Source organism: Pygoscelis adeliae, unplaced genomic scaffold (assembly GCF_000699105.1).
Source record: "Pygoscelis adeliae isolate BGI_AS28 unplaced genomic scaffold, ASM69910v1 Scaffold55, whole genome shotgun sequence".
In the NCBI taxonomy this organism is placed as follows: domain Eukaryota; kingdom Metazoa; phylum Chordata; class Aves; order Sphenisciformes; family Spheniscidae; genus Pygoscelis; species Pygoscelis adeliae.
Window position 1 is genome coordinate 1,416,398 of NW_008824804.1, and position 20,418 is coordinate 1,436,815.

General features: G+C 45.8%; 1 protein-coding gene across 1 annotated transcript in view; it reads left to right on the top strand.

Annotated features, from left to right (window-relative positions):
* The window catches only part of SLC4A4 (solute carrier family 4 (sodium bicarbonate cotransporter), member 4), a 205,913-nt gene that overhangs the window by 103,358 nt on the left and 82,137 nt on the right, over positions 1-20,418 (top strand). The window contains exons 4-6 of the mRNA XM_009324028.1: positions 4,182-4,317; positions 10,140-10,300; positions 12,993-13,172. Coding sequence (XP_009322303.1) covers positions 4,182-4,317; positions 10,140-10,300; positions 12,993-13,172 — 477 coding nt within the window. The remainder of the gene's footprint in view (positions 1-4,181; positions 4,318-10,139; positions 10,301-12,992; positions 13,173-20,418) is intronic.

Below are 20,418 nucleotides of genomic sequence, written 5' to 3' on the forward strand. Positions count from 1 at the left end.
GGGGAAAAATATAATCCTAGCCATCTAAATCTGTGGATTAGCATTTTCTCTGCTACATGCGTCTGTTGATCATCAGGATGTTTCTTGAATGAGATAGCAAGGAAAATAATAGTTAAAAAGACTTAGCAGCGGCGGCAGCTGATCCTGTCGTTAATGGTGCCGGTTCCAGCAGCTCCTAAACTGGACGGATTAGGTAGAAGCGAAGGTGATGGTCAAGGCTGGGGCAGGCTGGCGGGGTTGGTGCTCAAAGGTCAGGCAGGGGGAGGTCTGCAGAGTTCACCCCCCAGGTTAATTGCTCTCCGGTTCTTAAGCCTGATACTCAGCTGTCCGGCCCGCGCTGAGCACACAGTGTTCGCTCCGGAGATTAAGATGAAAATATGTTCTCCTTGCTAAAGAGAGCACATAAACAACCCATAAACAGCCCATTAACCTACAAAATCGCAATAAAGAACGTGGTAAAGCAAGCCATAGGAGACCTGTGACCCAGCAAATTCCTTAATTGGATTTTGAACCTTATCATCTGTGCTAAATGCAGCTAATAGGAAATTAGCCAAAACAGAAGAAAGAAGAAAAGAAAGAAGGGGTGTGACGTATGATGCATGTCCATGTTTGGTGGGAGCGTTTCTGTAATTCCTCTCATGATGCAGTTCAGTGAGCAAAATGTTGTGGGCGGTTGTGGAATTATCGTGTTATGGGATCTCGAGTATCAAGGTAACGCTTCCATGTAATAAAACCACTTCAAGATGACTGAAAAGAGAGAATTTTCCCATCGGCTGCAACCGATGCCTTCAGCAGCTCCAGCAGCTCTGCAGTCACTTCTCTTACAGGCTGTTCCATGCACCAACCGCTTGCTGTGCTCCACGTTGCTTTTTGAAGCGACAGGCTGTGAATTTATTTTACTGCTTTTCTAGCTGTGATATTGAAATTCTGTTCAGAATAAAAAAGTGTATTGAGAGTCATGAGTGCAGATTGAGAGGGAAGATGATGGAACATGCATGTGCCGGGTACTCTGCCAGCAGGTCTTGCTCTTCGTCTGGAGGACGACGGCAGAGTTGAGACACCATCAGCCACGAGCTGTAGCCGTCCAGCTTAAACTCCCCAGGCCCTTTCCACCGCTGTGAAATTCCCCAGGCCCTTTCACCACTGGACGGCCGGAGAGCAGCAACCGCTTGATGGTGGTGTTCTTCAGCTACGTTCCAACCAGCTAAGGGAAGATGAGAAAGCAGATCATGCAAGTCTGTGGGCTCATGCAATAAGCTGTTTTGTGTTCTTTTGGCCAGGCACCATCTTTTAATTCTCTGTATTTAAAGGCCTTAGCTCAGTCTTGGGCCTCTATTTGAGTCGGTATTGTTTCCTACGCGCACCTAGCGAGAGCCCTCTGCCCTGAAGCGTGTGCGAGAAATCGAACCCTGCCTCCTGATGCTCAGGTGCATTAGTTTCAGCAGAAGCTTCTGGCACCGGTGGTTGACTGGGGCTGACTGTATAAAGATGAGCTCAAGTGTTATGCCTAATTGCATTTTTAGAATAGGATAATCTTAATTATTTATACTAATGTTTGTTTTAAATGTGTTTTAGACGCAGTTTTTTTAGTCCAAATTGCTTTTATAATTGCAAGGACAATTTTCACGCGTAAGGTTACGTGTTTGCAGATATATTTTAGAACTGTTCTGCAAAGTGCATCTGCTACATCCAAGTCAAATAATCAAATAGCCATTATGCACCTCACAGTTTCTGAGAAATACATCTGAGAAAAACAACCAATTCTGTAGGAACTAGTGGTTATATAACAGTGCTCATTACCAGCAGGGTTAATGTGTATTTTTCGGTAACTAAATGTCTGTAAATTCAGTTTAGCAATATTTTTCTCTCCTGTTACGAGCATATCGAAGGAAAGCTTTTGTTTTTGTGGGAAGTGATGGCTTTTCTGAAAGGAAGGACAGACGGGAAACGTGAAAGCCTTTGTGTGGCTTGGGAGTTCTACTGTACGATGGGCAACGTGTGGCTTAGGTGATGTAGCGGCAGAGGCACAGACCAGCTGGTCTGTGTTGGAAGGCTGCTGTAGCACGTGTTCCGAGGCAGTGGCGGTTAAGGTAGCTGTGATTATGGAACGGTACCCTTGAGATGATGAGCTTGGGAAAGGAGTGGTGATAGGCAGTGACCAGGACGTTCGTTATTTGTGTTGGGGTAGCACAAGGGCTACCCCTTGGCAAGGGCTGTGCTACACGTCTCAGGGAGGTGAAAATGGTGGGGGATAGCGGATGGGGATTTCTGGAAACGGGTGTAGACCAGCACCAGTTTGTGGTACCTCGGTGGGTCGCACCTGCGCAGACACGATGGTAGCGCTGAAAAACACAGATTGATGCGCCTAGCTGGCAGGTAGAGAGGCTGAACTGTGATGCTCCGTACTGAGGGTTGGTCAGGGCTTTTATAGATTTCCTTAATGGGATTGTGTTTCTGTGATGAAAGGCAATGCTGCTGAGGACTTCACGACAGGAGAAAGGAGGAGCGTGTAAATGTCCCTGCTCCCGTTCAAGCGAGAGGAGGAGATCACTTTCCAGCCCATTTAGCAGGACATGCAGTACTCTGAAGACCTCTTCAGAGGCTGCTTTCTCTGGTGCTGGGTTGGGATGTTAAAGAAGGGACACGTGGCTCCTCTATAAACATTTAAAGCCAAAAGACTGGTAGGTGCTAGGGTGCCCAACAGCCTTTACTCTCGATACCACCCTGGCCTGAGCGCTGCAGGGGGTTCCGGATGGGTGGCTCTGTGTGTTGTTACCCCTCTGAGTTGCAGAGCCAGTGCGGGGCAATGTTGCTTGGATGCCCGGGGAATTGCAAGGGCGGTTTATGACTGCAAATATACTTTCAATGGAAAAGAAACCTGTTTTGTGTTATGAAAGCATCATCGCCCTAACTGACAAATGAATTTGCATCAACCTTTGCTGAGTAATTTAAGAAGAAAGCTATGAAAGTTTCTTAAAAAAAGAAAAAAAAGGGGGGGAGGAAAGGGTGTGTTTCTTACTGGTTCCTTTTTTCACATTACAAATTGAGACTTTGTTTACCCTGGCAAAATCAATGGTGATTGGACACCTGGTGTAATTAATTATTTTGCAACAGACAGACAGCTGATCTTTTGAAAAGAAAGGAGTTTTTAGCAGAAGCGTTCAAAGTTCATAGTCTGCTGTTTAACTCTAATGCTAATAAACATTCAGCAGAAAGGATGTCTGTCTTAAAATTTTCACATGATCACACCTTCGTTTTAAGGTGATACTGTCGGAAAAAACCTGTAGACCCCAAGAAGTCCTCCAGCAAGGTGACTCTTGTGGCATGAGCTCCAGCTGCCTTTGGGAGATGCCCTTAGGTCTGGGATGTGGACAGTGATGTTCTCGGTTTTTAATTTTGAATCACGTGTGTTTCTTAGCCAGGAAGAGGTTTCTGCTAATTTTTCTTGAGCTAATAATGCAAATGAACTTTGCTTGTGCTGTCAAAAGAGCATGTGTTGAACATAGTTTCTTTGGCCTAAATGGGCAGTCTTTTCCCAATCGGAACAGTTGTTTTTTTCCAGTGCATTGGTGCCTGACTAAATGCGTTGGGTCGCATTCTTCATGTATAGATGAGACAACCTTTCTGTTAAATATTCCTGTGTTTTCCAGCGGTGGGTCTGGGGAGGTTACAGCCTGCCGTGCAGGCCAATGGCAGCCCGAGCTTTGTTGGCAGGGAGGGGAAAGCCAGCTATGGGATGCTGTCACAGCAAGCCCCAAAATAGTTTGGCTGAAACTGGTTTTACGTCATATAAAAAAGGGGGCGAAGGATCTCAGCTGATCAGAGTACGAAAGGTCCTTGGGCACGCACCATAGAGCATATTGGTTTTGAGCTTGATAGCGCTTTTTTTACAAGGGCTGCAAATTGCTGTAACATAGTTAAGGACTGTAGGAAGAGGCAAGTTTTCCTGAACTTTACTCCCAGCTCGAACTTCTAAGAAGTTAAGTGAGAGGCAAGGAAGGGGAGAGAGGGAGATAGACGCACCCTCGCTCACGCCCCTCCGTCCGCAGTGACTAGGATGTCAAATGGAAAAGACAGCCTGGAGAGACAGCTGAATGGCTTTGGGGAGAAGGGGAAGGAGAGGAGCCGCACGTCCCTGGTCATCTCTCAGGCCGTTAACCGCAGTATTTTCACCTCTGCAGTCTCCCCCGCTGCCGAACGCATCCGTTTCATCCTCGGAGAGGAAGATGACAGCCCGGCGCCCCCGCAGCTCTTCACGGAGCTGGATGAACTTCTGGCCGTCGACGGACAGGAGATGGAATGGAAGGAGACTGCAAGGTGGGTTGGTTTTCTTTTACCCCAAAAGGGAAGGGCAGCCGCACAGGACCCCCGTGGGAAATGCCTTTTTTACATTCAGTTGCCCTAATATCTGTGCTACAGGATAGCTTGGAGAATCCGCAGAAAGGAGCCTGTACAGTTCAAATTACCTTTCTTTGATAAATGAGAGGATTTGAGGTTTTGTTTAAATATTCCTTTAAAACAAAAACCAGAAGAAAATAGAGTGCCAGATTTATTTGAATAGTTTTCCTACAGAGAGCCAACAGACGTATGGGCTTATTAGTGCTTTGCAAAGCGTGACAGTGTCTTGGCCAGAGTTGTCAGAAATCGGTGCCTGAATAAAGCTTCTGCAGGTGTGTCAAAACTACTTCAATTCTGTTGCCCAAAAGTAGATTTGAGCCTGACCCCACCGCACACCACAAGTTGGGAAATTCTGACTGTGTCCCTCTCCTAGTGAGTTACTGATGACATTCATTTTAAATAGGCAAAAAAACCCTAAAGGTTGTTTCTTCTGAGGAAATTATTCAAGGTGTGCGTTAAATGCTGGATTGGGTTGCCCGCTTTGAGTTTCTTGGTTAGGTTCTCTGCCTGTTTCTTTGATGCTGCTGTTGGTTTGGTCAAAAAACCATGCCAAAACCACAGCCAAAAAACCGTGCCAAAAAACTGGCGTGTTTTTTTTGATCTGGTTTACGCAAGTTACATATCGTTTATTTCTGAACACCACCAAAAGAGCCATAGGATTGGATTCGTGATCTAAAGGCTGCTGTTTAGCCTCTAGCCTTATGAAGTTTTGATTTTTTTGTACAGTGAAAATATTTTTCTTGGGTTTGCCTTAAAAGGTAAGCCCCTAATTGCAGTCTGGTTGCTGTGAAGGCCTGAAACGTCCCACTAGAAAGAGGTGCTCGCCCAGCCGGAGAGCAGTCCGGGGCTCTACCTTCCCTCTTCCCAATCCCCCTCCCTTAACTTGGGGCTTTCCATTTTCCTTTATTGTGGCTGGGCTAAGCTCTTTCCCCACTTTCCAGTCTTAAGGGCACCTACTGTGTTCGTAGTTAGCCCATGTTGTTTGGTTACCTTAATCTTCTTTACCTGTGATTTAATGAACCGCTCCACCACCTACCCCTTTACCCCCTTATCTTTCTTTATTTTTACTTCTCGGTCACTTGGAGAACCTATTTAAAGGCTTTTCACCTTTTACTCTTTAACTTCTTACTTGTTGGTCATCCTTTTCTCCCTTTATTGCTTTTCTTTCCTCTTATCATTAGTTCAGTACTTGCATTTTGTCATCTGTACCGCCCACCTCTGCTTTTTACAGCAAATTATGCTTTCCTCTGTCCGTGCATAGCTCTTTGGGAAGGGGTTTTAATGGCAATTTTTTAAAGCTTTTTCACGATTTGGGCCTTAGTGTGGTATTTCTTAACGAGCGGTCTCTTCAGTCTCTCCTTTATAGTATGAATACTGGGAAGCTCTGTTTTCCTTAAGTCCACAAATGTCAGCCATCAGAAGAAAGATGCCCTGTCCCCTGCGTGACAGATCACAAAGCGCTTCTATTTCTTGAGGGACATTTGTCAGGAGCCCTTTGCTCTTATTACGTTCAAAGGACCTTACAGGAGGATATGCCTGCACTCTTCATAGTCAGGTGGCTGTAGAGAAAAAGGGAGGTTTTCTTCTTCTCTGGCAAATGATTTCTGGTTTTACATGTTTTCAGCGTCTTTGGTAGAAGTGCTAGATGGAGCTGTATTTATGAATCTCTCTCTTTGAAGAGACATGTATACATTACATGCTTTAAGCACCCCGTTGAGGCACTGTGCAATTCCTAAACTTGGCCCACCCCCCTGACTTGCGTGCTGTTTTGTTGATAGTGATCTTGCATAGTGTATGGTTGTTCAGGATTTTTCAGTATCTTCCTGAAATGACTTAATCTTGCACAAAAAAACCTGCTGTAAGCTACGGAGCGGCTCCTGCTGTGGGACGTACCAGCTAGAGCTGGCTAGCTCTGTGCTTCAGCAGGCAGAGGAGCTGCCAGCTACGCAGCTCGCTGCAGCTCTTTGGTCTAAGACTTGAAAGAGCGTGGAAGCTGTCAGGAAAGGGTGTTTGTATTAAAAGGGTTTAGCAAATGATACCGTCCCTCCCAGAGCTGTTCTGCTCAATAGAAAAATAACCGGTACGTGTCACGGAAAATTTCTAGCAAGAACCTTAAAGCTACTGATGAAAAGATGTTTCCAGAAGGAGACCTTTCAGTTGCCCATCCTGGTTCTTGGTTCATGTGAGTTCAGCTGTCTGTGTTGCAACCCCAGTATAAACAGGCCATAGTTGTCCCCCTGCACATGGTGACGTTTCTGACAGTAGGTGAGATCAGCCCGTGCCCAGGGCCTGAGGATGCCATGTTCCTTTGCGTGGTCCTGTCGCCTGTTAGCACATCATGGTGTTGGGCCATGGCTCACAATAAAGGGCCATTGTGGAAGAATGTGCTTAGCGTACACAGGGTTTCACAACAAAGCCCTGTAAATGCATTAGAAATAGAGCAGTAAAAGGGAAGGTTTATTGCTGTTAAAAGGTAACCTGAAGATTTGGGTCACTGGGTGCTCCTTGTTCATTTTGCTGGCGCTCGTAATTGATTTATCTGGTACGGATGGACAAGTTCTTGCACTAACATGTGAATGTTTGCATTTCAGCGGTAGTTACAGGATGCAGAGCAAACTAGGAAAAGGAAAAGACCTGAAGCAGCTGGAGGCCACCGGTCTATTTTGAGGCTCAGTACAGTACTTTTGGGGACCAAGGTGTGTCCACCGTAGTGTGGGGATTGTCATTCTACAAGGCAGGGAGATGGCAGAAAGATCATGAGGTTACAGAGAAAAGGAATGAAAGGACTGTGGGATGGTGGACAAGGTTTTTTAATCTTCTGTTATGGTCTTTTTTTATTATATAAGCTCCGTCAGGCAGTACATTTATATCCTTCACCTTTTACACATTATAACATTAACGCACCTTTCAGGCAATCCTTTTTGGAGCTCTAAAAATAAAAAAAAGATGGCCCTTGCATCTTGGTTAGCAGAGATACTAGCTGTCTTCACAGTGCGCGTACACTGACTATACCGCTGGCTCCCAGACACGCGTTCGAAGTGCAGGGTGTTATTCTGGAGGCGACCAGGTGCGCCGGTGGCAGATTTTTCTCATGAGTCTCAGCCCTTTGGAGCTAACGATGCTGATAGGTACCTGAACTCGGAAGTCCCCGGTGCCAGGAGACCCTTGCTGGAGCCGTCAGCGTAGTTCCCAGGGCCCCAGAGGCATAACAGAACGTGGGTGTTTTATGTCATACCTTGCTGCTTCTCCGATGTGGTCACGGGAATGTTTACGAGCTGTTGCAAGTGAAGGACAGCTGGCAGACGGGAAGACTATGTAGATGTCAAGAACAGAGCGGGATAGAGATGAGGAAGGTAATTTGTTTGCTTTCTCAAATAACAGTGGAGATAATCTTTTGCCCTGAAACCGTACGTTGCTGCTGGGCTGCAGTCAGCATTGCTTTCAACACTCGGGAAACTCTGCTGAGAACTGTACAATTCTATACTCACGCGATAGGAAGCATTAACCCTGCGGCTGTCTCTTTTGCCCCCTCCACCACCCTCCGCCCTGCAAGTCCGGCACTTTTTTCCTGTGCTCGGCAGCTGCCCGTGCAACTTTCTGGTTGCGAGCGAGCTGTTCTGCAGAAGCAGGTTTTTTAAAAAAAAAAAAACAAAAACAAAAAACAAAGAACAAGGCATTGGTTAAATGTATAGAAAACCACGTGGACGGCTTTGCTTAACTAAGTGCTCGCGTTGGTTTGTAGAGGAGATGGTGTGCACCAGGGCTTCAGAGGGGACTTAAGAACCAAGTGTCTAAAGCTGCTTCAGGGTGCTTGGAAGGCACCTCGCTGTCACTGAACTCCCACTGGAATGGGCGGGCGTGAACGCTCCCTGGGAAAAGGGTTATTCTAGGGACTGTGCTGAATACAGCAGGTGGTAGTTCAAACAGGTTTGCAGGTTAAAATTTGTTTTATTGTTGTTTGTATTGTGGATTGTGGTGAGAAAAGTAAACAGAAAGCAAATGTTGATGGTGGTGAACAATACGCTTTCACTGAAAAGACAAACGCTTTGTAATTTGCAGGCTTTATGCTGTTTCAGGGTAAACTGTGTCTCAGTCACACATAATATATAGCCTTTGAAATTCAAATTTGCAGCTGCCCAAGTCCCTTAGGTGTCCTAGGAAATACCTAGATTTTGTGAACAAAATAGAACCTTATGAATTTGAGATCAAATTCAGTCTTTTAGCTTGAGTTAAAAAGCAGCTTTAAAAAAAAAGTCTCAAAAAGATATTATTGCAATTGAAAAGCATAATTGATTAATTCTCAAGTAATACATTTTTTCAGGATTAAATATAATTTCACTCGGTGTTAATAATACTCTTTTGAACCAATTTATGAGCTTCCTTACCTTTATGTGTGTGTTTTTGGTCTTAATAATCCCCTTATATTAGTCACTGGAATTTTCATTGTCCACATATATTAAAACAGTATCTCAAGACAGGATTAAAAAGCACTTCTGCTTTGCGATTAGGTGATATTAAAACGCGTTCCTTTTCCTGCACTCCGAGCTTATACCAAAGCCATAGCTGGCTGCTGCAATAAAGGAAGACGACCTGTGGCGTTTCTTTCCTTTTCCTGGCGCAGCGAAGGTCCGAGCCAGGTGAAATCTCCTCCTCAAGCCCCGCGGAAGGAGCAGCTTGCTCCGTCCCGGGCCGCCCACCCGTGCAGACCCCTGGCTGGGTGCAGCGGAGCCAGGGGCAGGGTCAAGCCTGGAGGTGGAGGGGGGCTGCAGCCCGGCGCTTGGGGAGGTGAAACCTCCTGCTTGCCTGCTGTTAGGACATGGTTTTAGGGGTGTAAAGAGTATTTTGCACAGCACAGGATTTAACCTTTGCCCCGATCTTCAACTAGAGATGAGCTTTCTGTTTTTTTCAGACCTACTTTGTTAAATCATTAAACAATGGCTAGGGAGTGGAGGGAAAGAACGAGCCCCTTAATTTGTGGCTTTTCCTTTGGTGGCTCACTTGTTCCGCTGAGGACATCTTCAGATTTGGTTGGGATGTGCTCCTCTCCTCCACCCTTTGCCTCATGCCGGCCTGTGGGTATGGGGCAGTATTATTCGGTGCTGCTGAGTTTTGGCAGTGGCTGAAGTTTTCAGGTTTTATTGTCTGGATTTGAATACTCGAATACAAGTCACCTTATTTCCAGAAACGCTGATTTAATTTTTTTTCCCCCCATCCTTTTTGTGGAGCTGTGGTGCTCAGCCCTTCTCACTTAAGATTATTTAAGAGTGAATAATTAAGCTACCTGACTTTCTCTCCGTTGGGTCTGGCGGAGCGGCGGTCGAGTTGTTGTGGTTGGTTTGATGCGGTGTCGGGTTAGGGACTGGGTGTGCAAACTGGGGAGGGAACGACCGGATCTCGGCTGAGTCGCTGAAGCTGCCCGTGTACTCTTGGCCTGGAGCAAACATCAGCTAAAGGGTGTTAGTTTAAGTCCTGGTGAAAGCTATGAGAGATAACATGTTTTACCTCACATTTGCACTAGTTTACCAGCAGGCCGAGCATTATCGCTGCTCAGCTGACACATACCGATTCATTAAGACTTTGCAACTTGATCGTGGATTTGTGGCCTCGGAAACGTGTGGGAAAATGCGTGTGCTTGACCTTGTCTGTATGCCGTGACGGTTCAGCTGTCTCGCTTCTTTGAGATGTGTGTCTGCAAGGACCCAACAGCTTTAACACAGTCTCGTTGCTCTGTCCTCTCGTAGGTGGATCAAGTTTGAGGAGAAGGTAGAACAAGGTGGGGAGCGATGGAGCAAACCTCACGTGGCCACCTTGTCCCTGCACAGCTTGTTTGAGTTGAGGACCTGTATAGAGAAAGGCTCAATAATGCTGGATATGGAGGCCTCTTCTCTCCCGCAGGTGGTGGGTAAGTAAAGCTGCCTTGGCTCCTTCTCTCAACTCCTCCCTACAAATTTTTACTAACCCTGATGATGGTTTCACTGATGGTTTTAATGAAAAAGCACTGCTTTTTCACTAAAAGAGGAAAATAAAGAAATAATTCTCCAAGGAATAACAGGGAAAACTAGAAAGTACATGGAGACAGATAACAGATAAATGACAGTTCTTATAAATTTGGGAAGAAGAGTAAAAGAATCGACTTCAGTGATAATTAGTGCTTACCTTGAACTGTTTTTTGGTGATTATATGGAACCATTTGGATCCTGAAGCACACATCCTAAGTTAGATCCTAAGGTATCGCTATGTGTGTGTGAAAGGAATAGCAACACTGACTTAATTTATGCTCACTACCAGAAACGTGACAGGTAAAAGGCCAGCTCTCTCAGGACAGAGATACCCGGCAAGTACTGCTTTGTGCAGAACGTTGGCCCGCGTGGTCAGACCATAGACTGCTTTCAGATGAGGTCCCAGGGTCGGCCACTGAAGGGAGGTGGGGCTCTGTTTAGGATGGGGCGCTCCCCTCCAGCAAAGGAGAGTGAAGATCAGCCACAGTACCAGCTGATGCTTCATTCTGCCGAATGGGATGGGGATTTTTTTGCCGTCAAAATAGCCGTGGCCTGGGATAACACTTAGTGACATTGCTGAGAGCTATACCATGTTCCCGATGACGTGTGAGAAGACACAGGAAAAATATTTTTCAAGTGAGCCATCCGGCGGAGGTCCGCTTAACCAAAACACTGAGTTTAGAAGCCATTGTGTGAAGAGGTGTAGAAGAGCAAAATGAAATAAAACCCCCACAAAACTCAGTGTTTTGAACTATAATCTCGGGAAGCAGGCTCAAAATTGTCCTGGCGTGAGCTTACCACGCCTCAGGTGTTGCACTAGTTTGTAAGACTTGGAATGACAAAAGCTGCCTCTGATGTTATCTACAGAGTTTTGAGCTTAGTTTTGTAGGTGCTTATGGTGCCGTTTATCTTCCTTTATTTTTGTGTCTGTGTATCCAAATGCACAGCTTTACAAAGTTTAAAAAAAAAAAAAAAATCCGAAAACCTCTGAAGTTTTATGCTGAAGCTGAATGTGCTTCAGAAGATAGCAGCTGATGTCAGCGGTCCAAAACCTTAACCCTCAAACATTAGATTTCTTTGTGAAGTCACTTTGAGATGTCCCCTTCAATATCCTTCTTCCACACCCAAATTAAATCTAATTCCTGGGAGATTAAATTACAAATCAGTAGCTGCTGTTACTGTAACACCGTCCCAAGCGGGGTATTTTTGCTGGTCCAGATTCTTAATCAGATAGATAGGGATGTCCAAGAAGCCTGCAGACTTGGTTTCCAGAATTATTTAATCGTGACCACTTGGTTGGTGTCCAGTAGTGACATGCAGGAAAGAAAAACTCAGAGCTCCCTTTGCTGATGTCGGTTATATCAGAAACATGGAAGGGAAGAAATACTTGCCAAATGGAGGAGGATAAACTTGATGAAGAAAGACATGTTGTTCTGAAGGAAGTATTCCAAAAATCACTAACAAAAAATACGAGCAACAAAAGCGTACAGAAAAATGGCACTTTACAAAAATAAACCTTTTGCCAAACATTTTGTGTAACCGTACCTACATGCGTATAGTCATCCTTTTCTGAGTTTGGGTGGAAGAACTAGGCTTTTTTCCCTAGTGATTTGAAGAGGCATTAATTCTTGGGCAGCATATAGAAGATGACTTTCTGACTCACTGAGTTAGCAAATGTGATGCATGTTCTGCCTCCACTTTCCCATAACTTTTATTATTAGCACAAATAAAAGTTACCGGTAGACAAATAAGAGCTGCCACTTTCCCTTGGGGGACAGCACGTTGACTGAAGTAATGAAGGGAGCAACTTAATGTGAGATTTAATGCACAATAGAGATTCTTAATAAATCTGGCTACCTTTTTTTTTTTCTTTCTCCTCTGGGATAGCGGAGCAGAACGGAGAGAATTGATGGAAAGTGAGCAGTCTTTGCAGTGAGCTGGGAGCCTTTTTTTCCTTCAGTTACAGGCAAAGCCACATAATAGGTCCTGTGACAATTGGAGCAAGTTCTGCCTGTTGTAGTTGCCGTCATTTTGCTTCAGTTCTGAGAGTGATTTAATTAGTTACTCATCTCCAGGACTTTTTCCTGTCATTAGAGGAGGTTTTATTGGGGGCCTGCGAGGTGAACTCAGGCCCTGTTGAATCTGATAGAAGTTTTACCGTGTTGTTTTTGGGAGCATACTGGAACTTGCAATGTAGTTGTAGCTTCTTCACAAAAATACAGGGTCGGAGCAGATTCCCTTTCCGAACTAAGAACCGTCTTATCCTGGGCACAGTTGGTTTGAAATAGGCTCAGTGGCGTGTATGAAAATAACAGAAGGGAGGCTCAGTGCAATAGGTACGTGTCAGTGGCTGATGGGTTTTGCTGGATGGAAATGCTTATGTTCCGTTTCAAAAGAAATGTCTAAAAGAGATCCCTGTTAAAAATAAAATGGCGAAATCTGGCGGTGGTTTGGAGATGGGAAGGGAAGCCTTCAAAAAGGTGGGGTGAAAAGGATCCGTCTCTCTCCCCCTGCTCTCCCTTGATGCCGCGGAGTTTTGTGCTTTGTGATTAATTGTCCTCTCCTCTCCCTCACCCCTTTCTTTGCGTGCGACAGAAATGATCGTTGACAATCAGATCGAGACGGGGCTTTTGAAATCAGAACTGAAGGACAAAGTCACCTACACGCTGCTCAGGAAGCACCGGCACCAGACCAAGAAATCCAACCTGCGCTCTCTGGCCGACATTGGAAAGACCGTCTCCAGTGCAAGTAGGATGTTTACCAACCCCGATAATGGTAATGCAGAGGCTAACTGGCTATAGCCTTCCCTTTTAAAGCAACCCACCAAACTTGCCCGCCGAAAACTAACTGCGTTGCCTTGACAATGCTTTTCTAACCCACGATTAGCGTAGCGAGACCCATACTGATGACACGTCAGTGGTGGGCTCTGAAGGCTGCTTTGGCCGTGGCACATCGCTCTAACCGTATCTTCACTGGACTGAGTGGGAGAGGAGGGGAGGCGGCAGGCAGGCAGCAGGGTGCAGGAGGCACAGGGAAAGGCAGAGAGATGCTCTTGCAGCTGGCGCGTGGGAGATGATGTAGGAACAACGGTAGGAAAGAGAGATTTACAAAAAACTCCAACCGTGCCTGAACCTAAAAGGCTGATCATCTGAAATGTTTGGGCAGAGACGAAGCTTTCATGCGCGTTCGACTTCTGTAACAGGTGGTGTCTATGGCACTCTTAATCAAAAATTACGTGATAGTAGCATCTAGCTTGCGTTTTATTGCTGTACAATCATTGTCCAGTGTGGGTAAAGCTGATTTCCATCTTGCTTTATTCATCTTAAAACGGTTTTGTGGTGTATGTTGTGAATATGTCTCTCTCTCTCTCTCTAAAAATGGCATAATAGATAGTGCCGTGTTTATAGTGGTGTCTACAGTGTGTGCGCGCGTGGATGCAGACAGCTATAGAGGCCTCGGCAGTGACTCTGTACTTACCATACATTGAGATTCGCAGTCTTCTTACTAGTGGTAATCAAAAAAGAGGAGTTTTAAGCTTACTGTCATGCCTTGGAGTTCTGTCGGCTGCCTCCTGTTGCAGTCTGCAAATTTGTCGAAAAGCTGCCATTTTAAAATACCCAGAAATGAAAGCAAGCGAAGAAATTACTTTCTTCTTGCTACATTTAAGGCCTCGTAGCTTTCTGCGTTCTGCTTATAAAACTCACCCTAACATTTCTCCCTAACCTATTATCATACTTTATTAATATTTCCTACTTTTTGTCATCCTTTGCTATTGCAACAGGCGTGTATGTGCATGTGAAGAATATTTATTGCTCTTGATGATGCATCTTGTCACGTACGAGTGCCCTGATAAAGCCGTGACTAAGTGAATAACACAGAGGCGCAATAACATGAATGGAGGGAATGTCCTGGGTGTGCAGCTTTTCGGTGAATATCCCTGCAGGAGTCCAGGGGAGCAAAGAGAGGGACTGTGCTTTGGAGGGTGCTGTAAAGAAATCCCAGTGCTGGGGAGGGAGCTCAGCATGGCCAGATGAGGTGGTTGGTGCATGCTAAAGATGGGGGAGCCTGTGAAGCCCTCCCTGCTCATTTCCCATTAGCCTCAGGCGTGAAATTTGTAGGTGCCTCAGTTTTTTGCCCTTGAGGCAGCCAGGCACTTCAGATCCCTGGAGGATGCCTCAGTCATGTCAGGACTGGGCACCCAGCGAGTAACTCCTGTTTGTTTTCAGTTGGGATTAAGAAATTACGTTGTTTCCAGCACATGCTCTGGGGCTTTCCATTGTGTCCTCCCCGCTGATTGTATGGGAGGCATCTGCTTTCTGTTAAAAGGAGGAAACGGCTGTTGCAGGTAAAACGCATAAGCATTATTTGCGGGGGTGTCTACAGATACCAGTTACCACCTCCGTGACTGCTGCTCTTTCTGGACCTTCGAAAAGATGAACGGGTTTGCTTTGAGGAGAAGGATCCTGGCCTGTAGCCGCGCTGTATGGGAGGCAAAACATAAGACGGACGTGTCTTTAGAACGCGTCGCTTGGGTGCTTCAGTCGCCTTGTGCGTGGTATAGGGGATGCCCTCAATTCTCGGCTCCAGCCCCAAACCCCTCTCCTGCAGGTAGGCACTGCGACACCGAGGGTTATGGTAACACGGAGAGGTGTTTCCAGGCTGGCCCACGGTACGCTTGTGATTCCACAGTCAGACCTAACCACTCTCATGTTGCGTGGGAGATGAGCGGGTAAACTCCTGACTGTTGGGAGTGCCTCTGTGTTTGGGCAACGATATGCTTTTTTCCTACGTTACAGCTGAACAAGTAATCAATTTAGTGTTTTATTCTGAGTGCCTGTCTCAGTGAGTTCCTAAGGCGTAGAAATGTAAAGAAACCTTTAGGATTGAGTGTATGGCCTTGCTATGATTAGTGCCTCCTTCGGACCCAGCAAGAGCCTTATCTGAAGGGTTTGAAATGGGCTCTGTTTACAGCGTACATCCACCTTCCACCTCTATATTGCATCTCTTTTTACTGCACCGTATGCTTGTAACAGCCTCCTCTTTTTTCAGCAGCTGGTGAATGTCGAATTCTTCCTTTCTGCAGTTGAAGTCATTCCTCGAGGAGCCATCAAAACCTCAGGGTGTTAAAGACAAATTAAAACTTACTTAAGGGGTTTGAAGGTAAATCATGCTCAGCGCATTATTTAACTATACCTTGGACGGTAAGCCCTGTCTCTTCGCTGTACGGAGCTAGATTTTCAGGGCTGGTTAAAGAGAAAATAATAGCGTGCTTATCCTGGGAAGGATGATGCTGACAAAGGGCGGTCGTCTAAGTTCTCACTCCAGCCCCTGCTTATTTTTCATGGCTGAGGGCATCCTTTACTCGGATCCTAGGTGATTTTGTTTTTCATTCCATTCTTTTTCTTGTTTCGAGGGGCTGTGCAGGTCCTGTCTCAGTTGGAGTGATTCTCAAGAAATTCTTTCCTGGCTCTGCTTAGCCCGCTGGCTGACCTTCAGCCGCTCCTTTCATGTCGTTTTGCCTCTGTTTCCCCACCTGGGATGTTTGTGCGTTATGAGAATATGTAACGCGTTATGTTCCCTGACAGTTCAAGTGCTTTGAGACTTAAGGAGGGAGAGACTTAAATACAAAGGGAAATACTTCATGAATAGTTATTACTGTTATTTATTATTTACACTTTAATGAAAAAGTAACTCCAGAATGTATTTGATCGAGATATACCACGCTCCCTGGAATTCAATGAGTGCCTCTCATGTGCTTCTAAAGGCAGAATTTGTCCTTTAGACAGATAAAAATTTAATGAGGCCAACAGGAGCGCAGCTGTCTCTCAACATGGCTAATCACAATAATGAAAGTGCCATCAGCCCCAACTTCCCTGGAGTTTCTTTCCAGGGAGGTATTTCCTTTTGGTCTCTACCTTTCATTTCAGCGCTTTCATCCAATATTCATGCTGCCGCCAGGTTCATGAGAACGGCAGCCCCTCTGTGCGTGGCTCTGCACCATAGGTTTACGGGCTGGTACCTTTGGGAAGCAGCTTGGCTTTCTGCTCGGCTGACGTTTACTGCCGTTGTTAAAAGGGGGAACTTCTCATCTCTCGTTTACCCATAAAACGCATTGATGGAAATCACAAAGCACCCTGCTCATTTAATGGACACAGTTACTGTGTGTTCATTAAGGGTTGTTAATGAAACGATCTCTACTGAAGCTGAACCAGACCCTGCTGTTGGTTATGTGTAAAAATATTATGCAACTTACCGGCTCTTACTGGGCAATCACAACTGATTTGGAACCTATGATTTTGATAGGTGCCTAATTGTATTAAATGACTTTCAAAAACATTTATTTAGGAAACACTTCAGCGTAATGTCATTAGCATGGATTCTGCCCATGATTTTCCTTCCTTTTTTTTTTTTTTCCAAGGCAGTTAGGCTTAAAACCCAAATTAAACAATGACAAATTTCTTCAAGGGTATTTGTTAGGTCTGAAATCTGGAAATGTCCCCTGAGCCATGGTTCTCAAAGGTATTGAGGTGCCTGTATCTCACTTATTTCAGAGCGCTTAAATAACTAAGCCTTAGGGGCTCTAAAATTTTCTATGCCTTTCTTAGCTTCATGATAAGCTTGTATAAACTCCTGTTCCGGTATTATGTTTAATCATAATTAAAACTTCTGAATGTGTCCTAAGATATTCTTTACGCATAAAGCAGGAAAAAAGGTAAACAAGCAGAAGTTGCTAAGACTTGGCCTGTGCAAATGAGTGTTTTTTCACTCTGTTGCATATCGTTGGGAATTTCTCCATAAAGCGCCCCAGTCCGTGGCTATTGCCACGTTCTTATTTCCATCTCCTGAGGTGACTGAGCCCTGTGCAGTTATGTGAAATGCCTGCAGAAATTCAGCAACCTAAGAAAGGGTGATTTACCTCCCGCCCCCGCCACTGCCGTGATCGATCGCCGAGCGTCTCCAGCCGCTCCCTCTGCCTTCGCAAACCCCACCAGGGATGACCGTGGCTCTGTGGTCCCTGGTAGCAGAGTCATCCTCCGCCCCCTTCTTTCATTTCACTGCTCCTTTTGGAGATGAGGCTCCGTAGCAGTCAGATTGGCAGAAACGCGGAACTCGGGAGCGGCAAAGGCGTGCGCTGTGACTGGCTTTTGTTCATGGCTGTGTCATAGAGATGGATATTTGGATCACGCTTGTGGGAGGATGTTTCCTCAGAAATCCTTTTGCTCTTGGGAAAGAAATTGGGCAAAAGATGGTAATTTCTTGTGTGACATCGGATGGAGGAGGGTAAATCAAAGCACTCCTTTGCTGTCCATTCATCAGGAAAAAGATGATTATCAAAAAGCCGAGCAGACAAAGCCGTACCAAGTAATTACTCAAAGTTACCTTACAAAGACACCGCCCTTTTCGTTTCTTTTATCGGTAGAAGGTTGAGCTGTATGAAGAGTTCAACAAGGATGTTTCGATTTTACGTTTCAACTGAACTCCTGCAGGGTTTTTGACAGTTTTTGTGTGTGTCTCGTTTTGTTGACTGGCTTTCTAAGAGTTCTTTGTGTCCTTTCCTGGCACAGGGTACAGCACTTGACGTGAAGCCCTGCAATAAATAACGTATACGCTAGCAGCTCTCCAGCAGTCCTTGCCCAGCTGGCACGCCCTTGGGTTGTAATGCAGGTCTGCCGTGGGTTTGCCCCTGTATAAAATGAGAACCCTGGTCACCGTTCCTTATGCAGGTGCCTGAGGACTGTCTCATCAGTGCTTACCGGTGCTCGGGTGGTGACGTTTGCTTATGCGGTTTTGACATTTTTGTGTAAAAGCTTCCTGCCTGCCAGCATTTTGTGTAGTTTAACACCTGTGAGAGCCTTTGGCAGAAGCGTTGAAGAGAAGTGGTCGAGTCGTACTAAAACCAAGCTGGCAGAGGCTGTAGAAAACTGTGCGTGTGTTCAAGTGTGAGTGTTTGACCACCATAAATAATGGCATGCAAGGCATCACCATGCGGATGGTGTCTGTGCTGCCCAAACACCTCATGAACGTTATTTTCGCTGCGCTGACAGCGTGGTTTGGGAACAGTGGAGTTAAAATAACACTTAGGCTGTCTGCAACGCCTTGGCTGATGCACCGAGAGAAGGATAGCTAGCAAAAGATGAAAATTTTCTCCTCTGAAGTTTTTATTCTACGTTAGAGTTGGGCTTTATTCAGTTAAGCGTTTTTCAACAAACTGCATCCTCAGTCCCTTTAGAGAGTTGAGCGATGGCGTCAGCTGAATAATACCAGCAGAGGAGGAGAAAACTTTAAATCAGTCAAGGAATGCCTGGAAAAATCCCACAGTATTAAAAATAGTATTAAAATCCCACAGTATCCCACATACTAAACAGTATTTAGCTGTTTGCATTATTTGAAGCGTTGCAGACTAAGGTGCGCGTTTCCAAGCCCGAATTGGTGTGCCTGGGTACGTGCATGGTCAGGATGCTCAGGGTTGGCTCAGGGACGTGACCTGATCTTTTTTCAAACGCGCTGTGTGTCTGCCTTTCTTATTGACTGCACCGCAGCTTGGGACTGCTCAGCACAACTACTGCAGCTGCCTTACTCAGTTGGTTGAAATCCACTTCCAAGATGCCTGGATTGTAGGCACCAGGGATGAAAAACTGGCTCTAGACCTGGCAACTGAACACTGAAAGGTGGAGCCACAGAGGAGATGTGGTGCTCCAAATGAGTGGGCTTACCGCTTTGGTCACCGGACTATGCAGAAACGTGTGTGTATATATATATATATATACACTTGTGTGTAACTGTGACTGTTCAAACACTCTGTCTCCTACCTGGCTTGCTTGTGCAATTGCTTGAGCGTTTCTTTTCTTGCCTTTTTTTTTTTTCCTTTGACTTTTCAACTTTGCTCTCTTCCTCCTCTTTGCTGCTGCTACTGTCTCCTGCTTGCACCGCGCAAGCACGCAGCCCACTCGAGAGCTCCGTGCCCTGCCTAGCAACCCGCACGTTGGATGATGAAATCCGAGTGCAGCGCAGCCCCAGCGTGGGATGGCTCAGTAAGTCACGGGCAGGGGTAAGGGCGGGCGGGTTGGGGGAGATGAGAGGAAGAGGAACGGGTAACTCGCACCAGCCGGTCTCCTAACGCTTTGCTGCTGCATTAACAGTGGGAAGACTGCAAATGCGTTCCCTGTGGAATAGCTGCTGCTCTGGCTGTCCGTGTTACCCCCACTATCTCCTCCCGCTGCTCTATTTCACTCTGTTTTGCTTTTTTTCTTCGTCTGGGATGAAACAGGTAGGTCAGCCTGCACGTCCCTTCAGGCGGTGGTCTCCCTCCTAAGCCATCTAGTGGCATTTCTTTCATCTGTTGAAGTATCCTTTGGCTGTTAAAAGGGCTTCGTGAATTTTGCCACCAATGCGGCGTTATAAATGCAACAAGCTTAAATATTTCAGTTTCTGTAGAAATTAAATACAAAAATAGTCTCCCTTTGTCACACAGCTAGCAGACCCCGCCAGCTTTATCTCTCGGTGATAAGCCGGACTCTTCTCCAGCCCCGCTTCTCTCTGATTATCCTTTGTAAAACATTACTCATCAGGAGCCTTCCTGATCACAGAGGAGCGTGCTGTTCCCCCAGGAAGGCACAGCTTATTGCACTCATGGCACAGAGGCGTTCTTTATAGGCCATAGCAATCTACAGAAATCTGAATTTCGGGATATTCCCCGTGAACGATGACTATCGAGCCTATTAGTAGAATGAGATAACATGGAGGGGTTTGGACTGCCTGCCTTACGTCTTGCACCAGTACTTTGACTGAGCACAGCCAAGGAGAGGCGTGCATCGCCTTTGCCAGAGAGACAGTAATGTAAATTAGGCCTGAATCAGGAAATTATCCTTAGTTAGCAAACTGCATAAGGGTGAATATCGTGTGCCGAAGTCTTTGGCTGAGGTCTCCGTAGCAGAATCTTTTTATTCTGCTGGTTTGTTCAGGGCTCTGAGAGCCTGTAGGCTGAGAGGCTTGTTGCTTCCTTCTGCTCCCGTATTTCCTC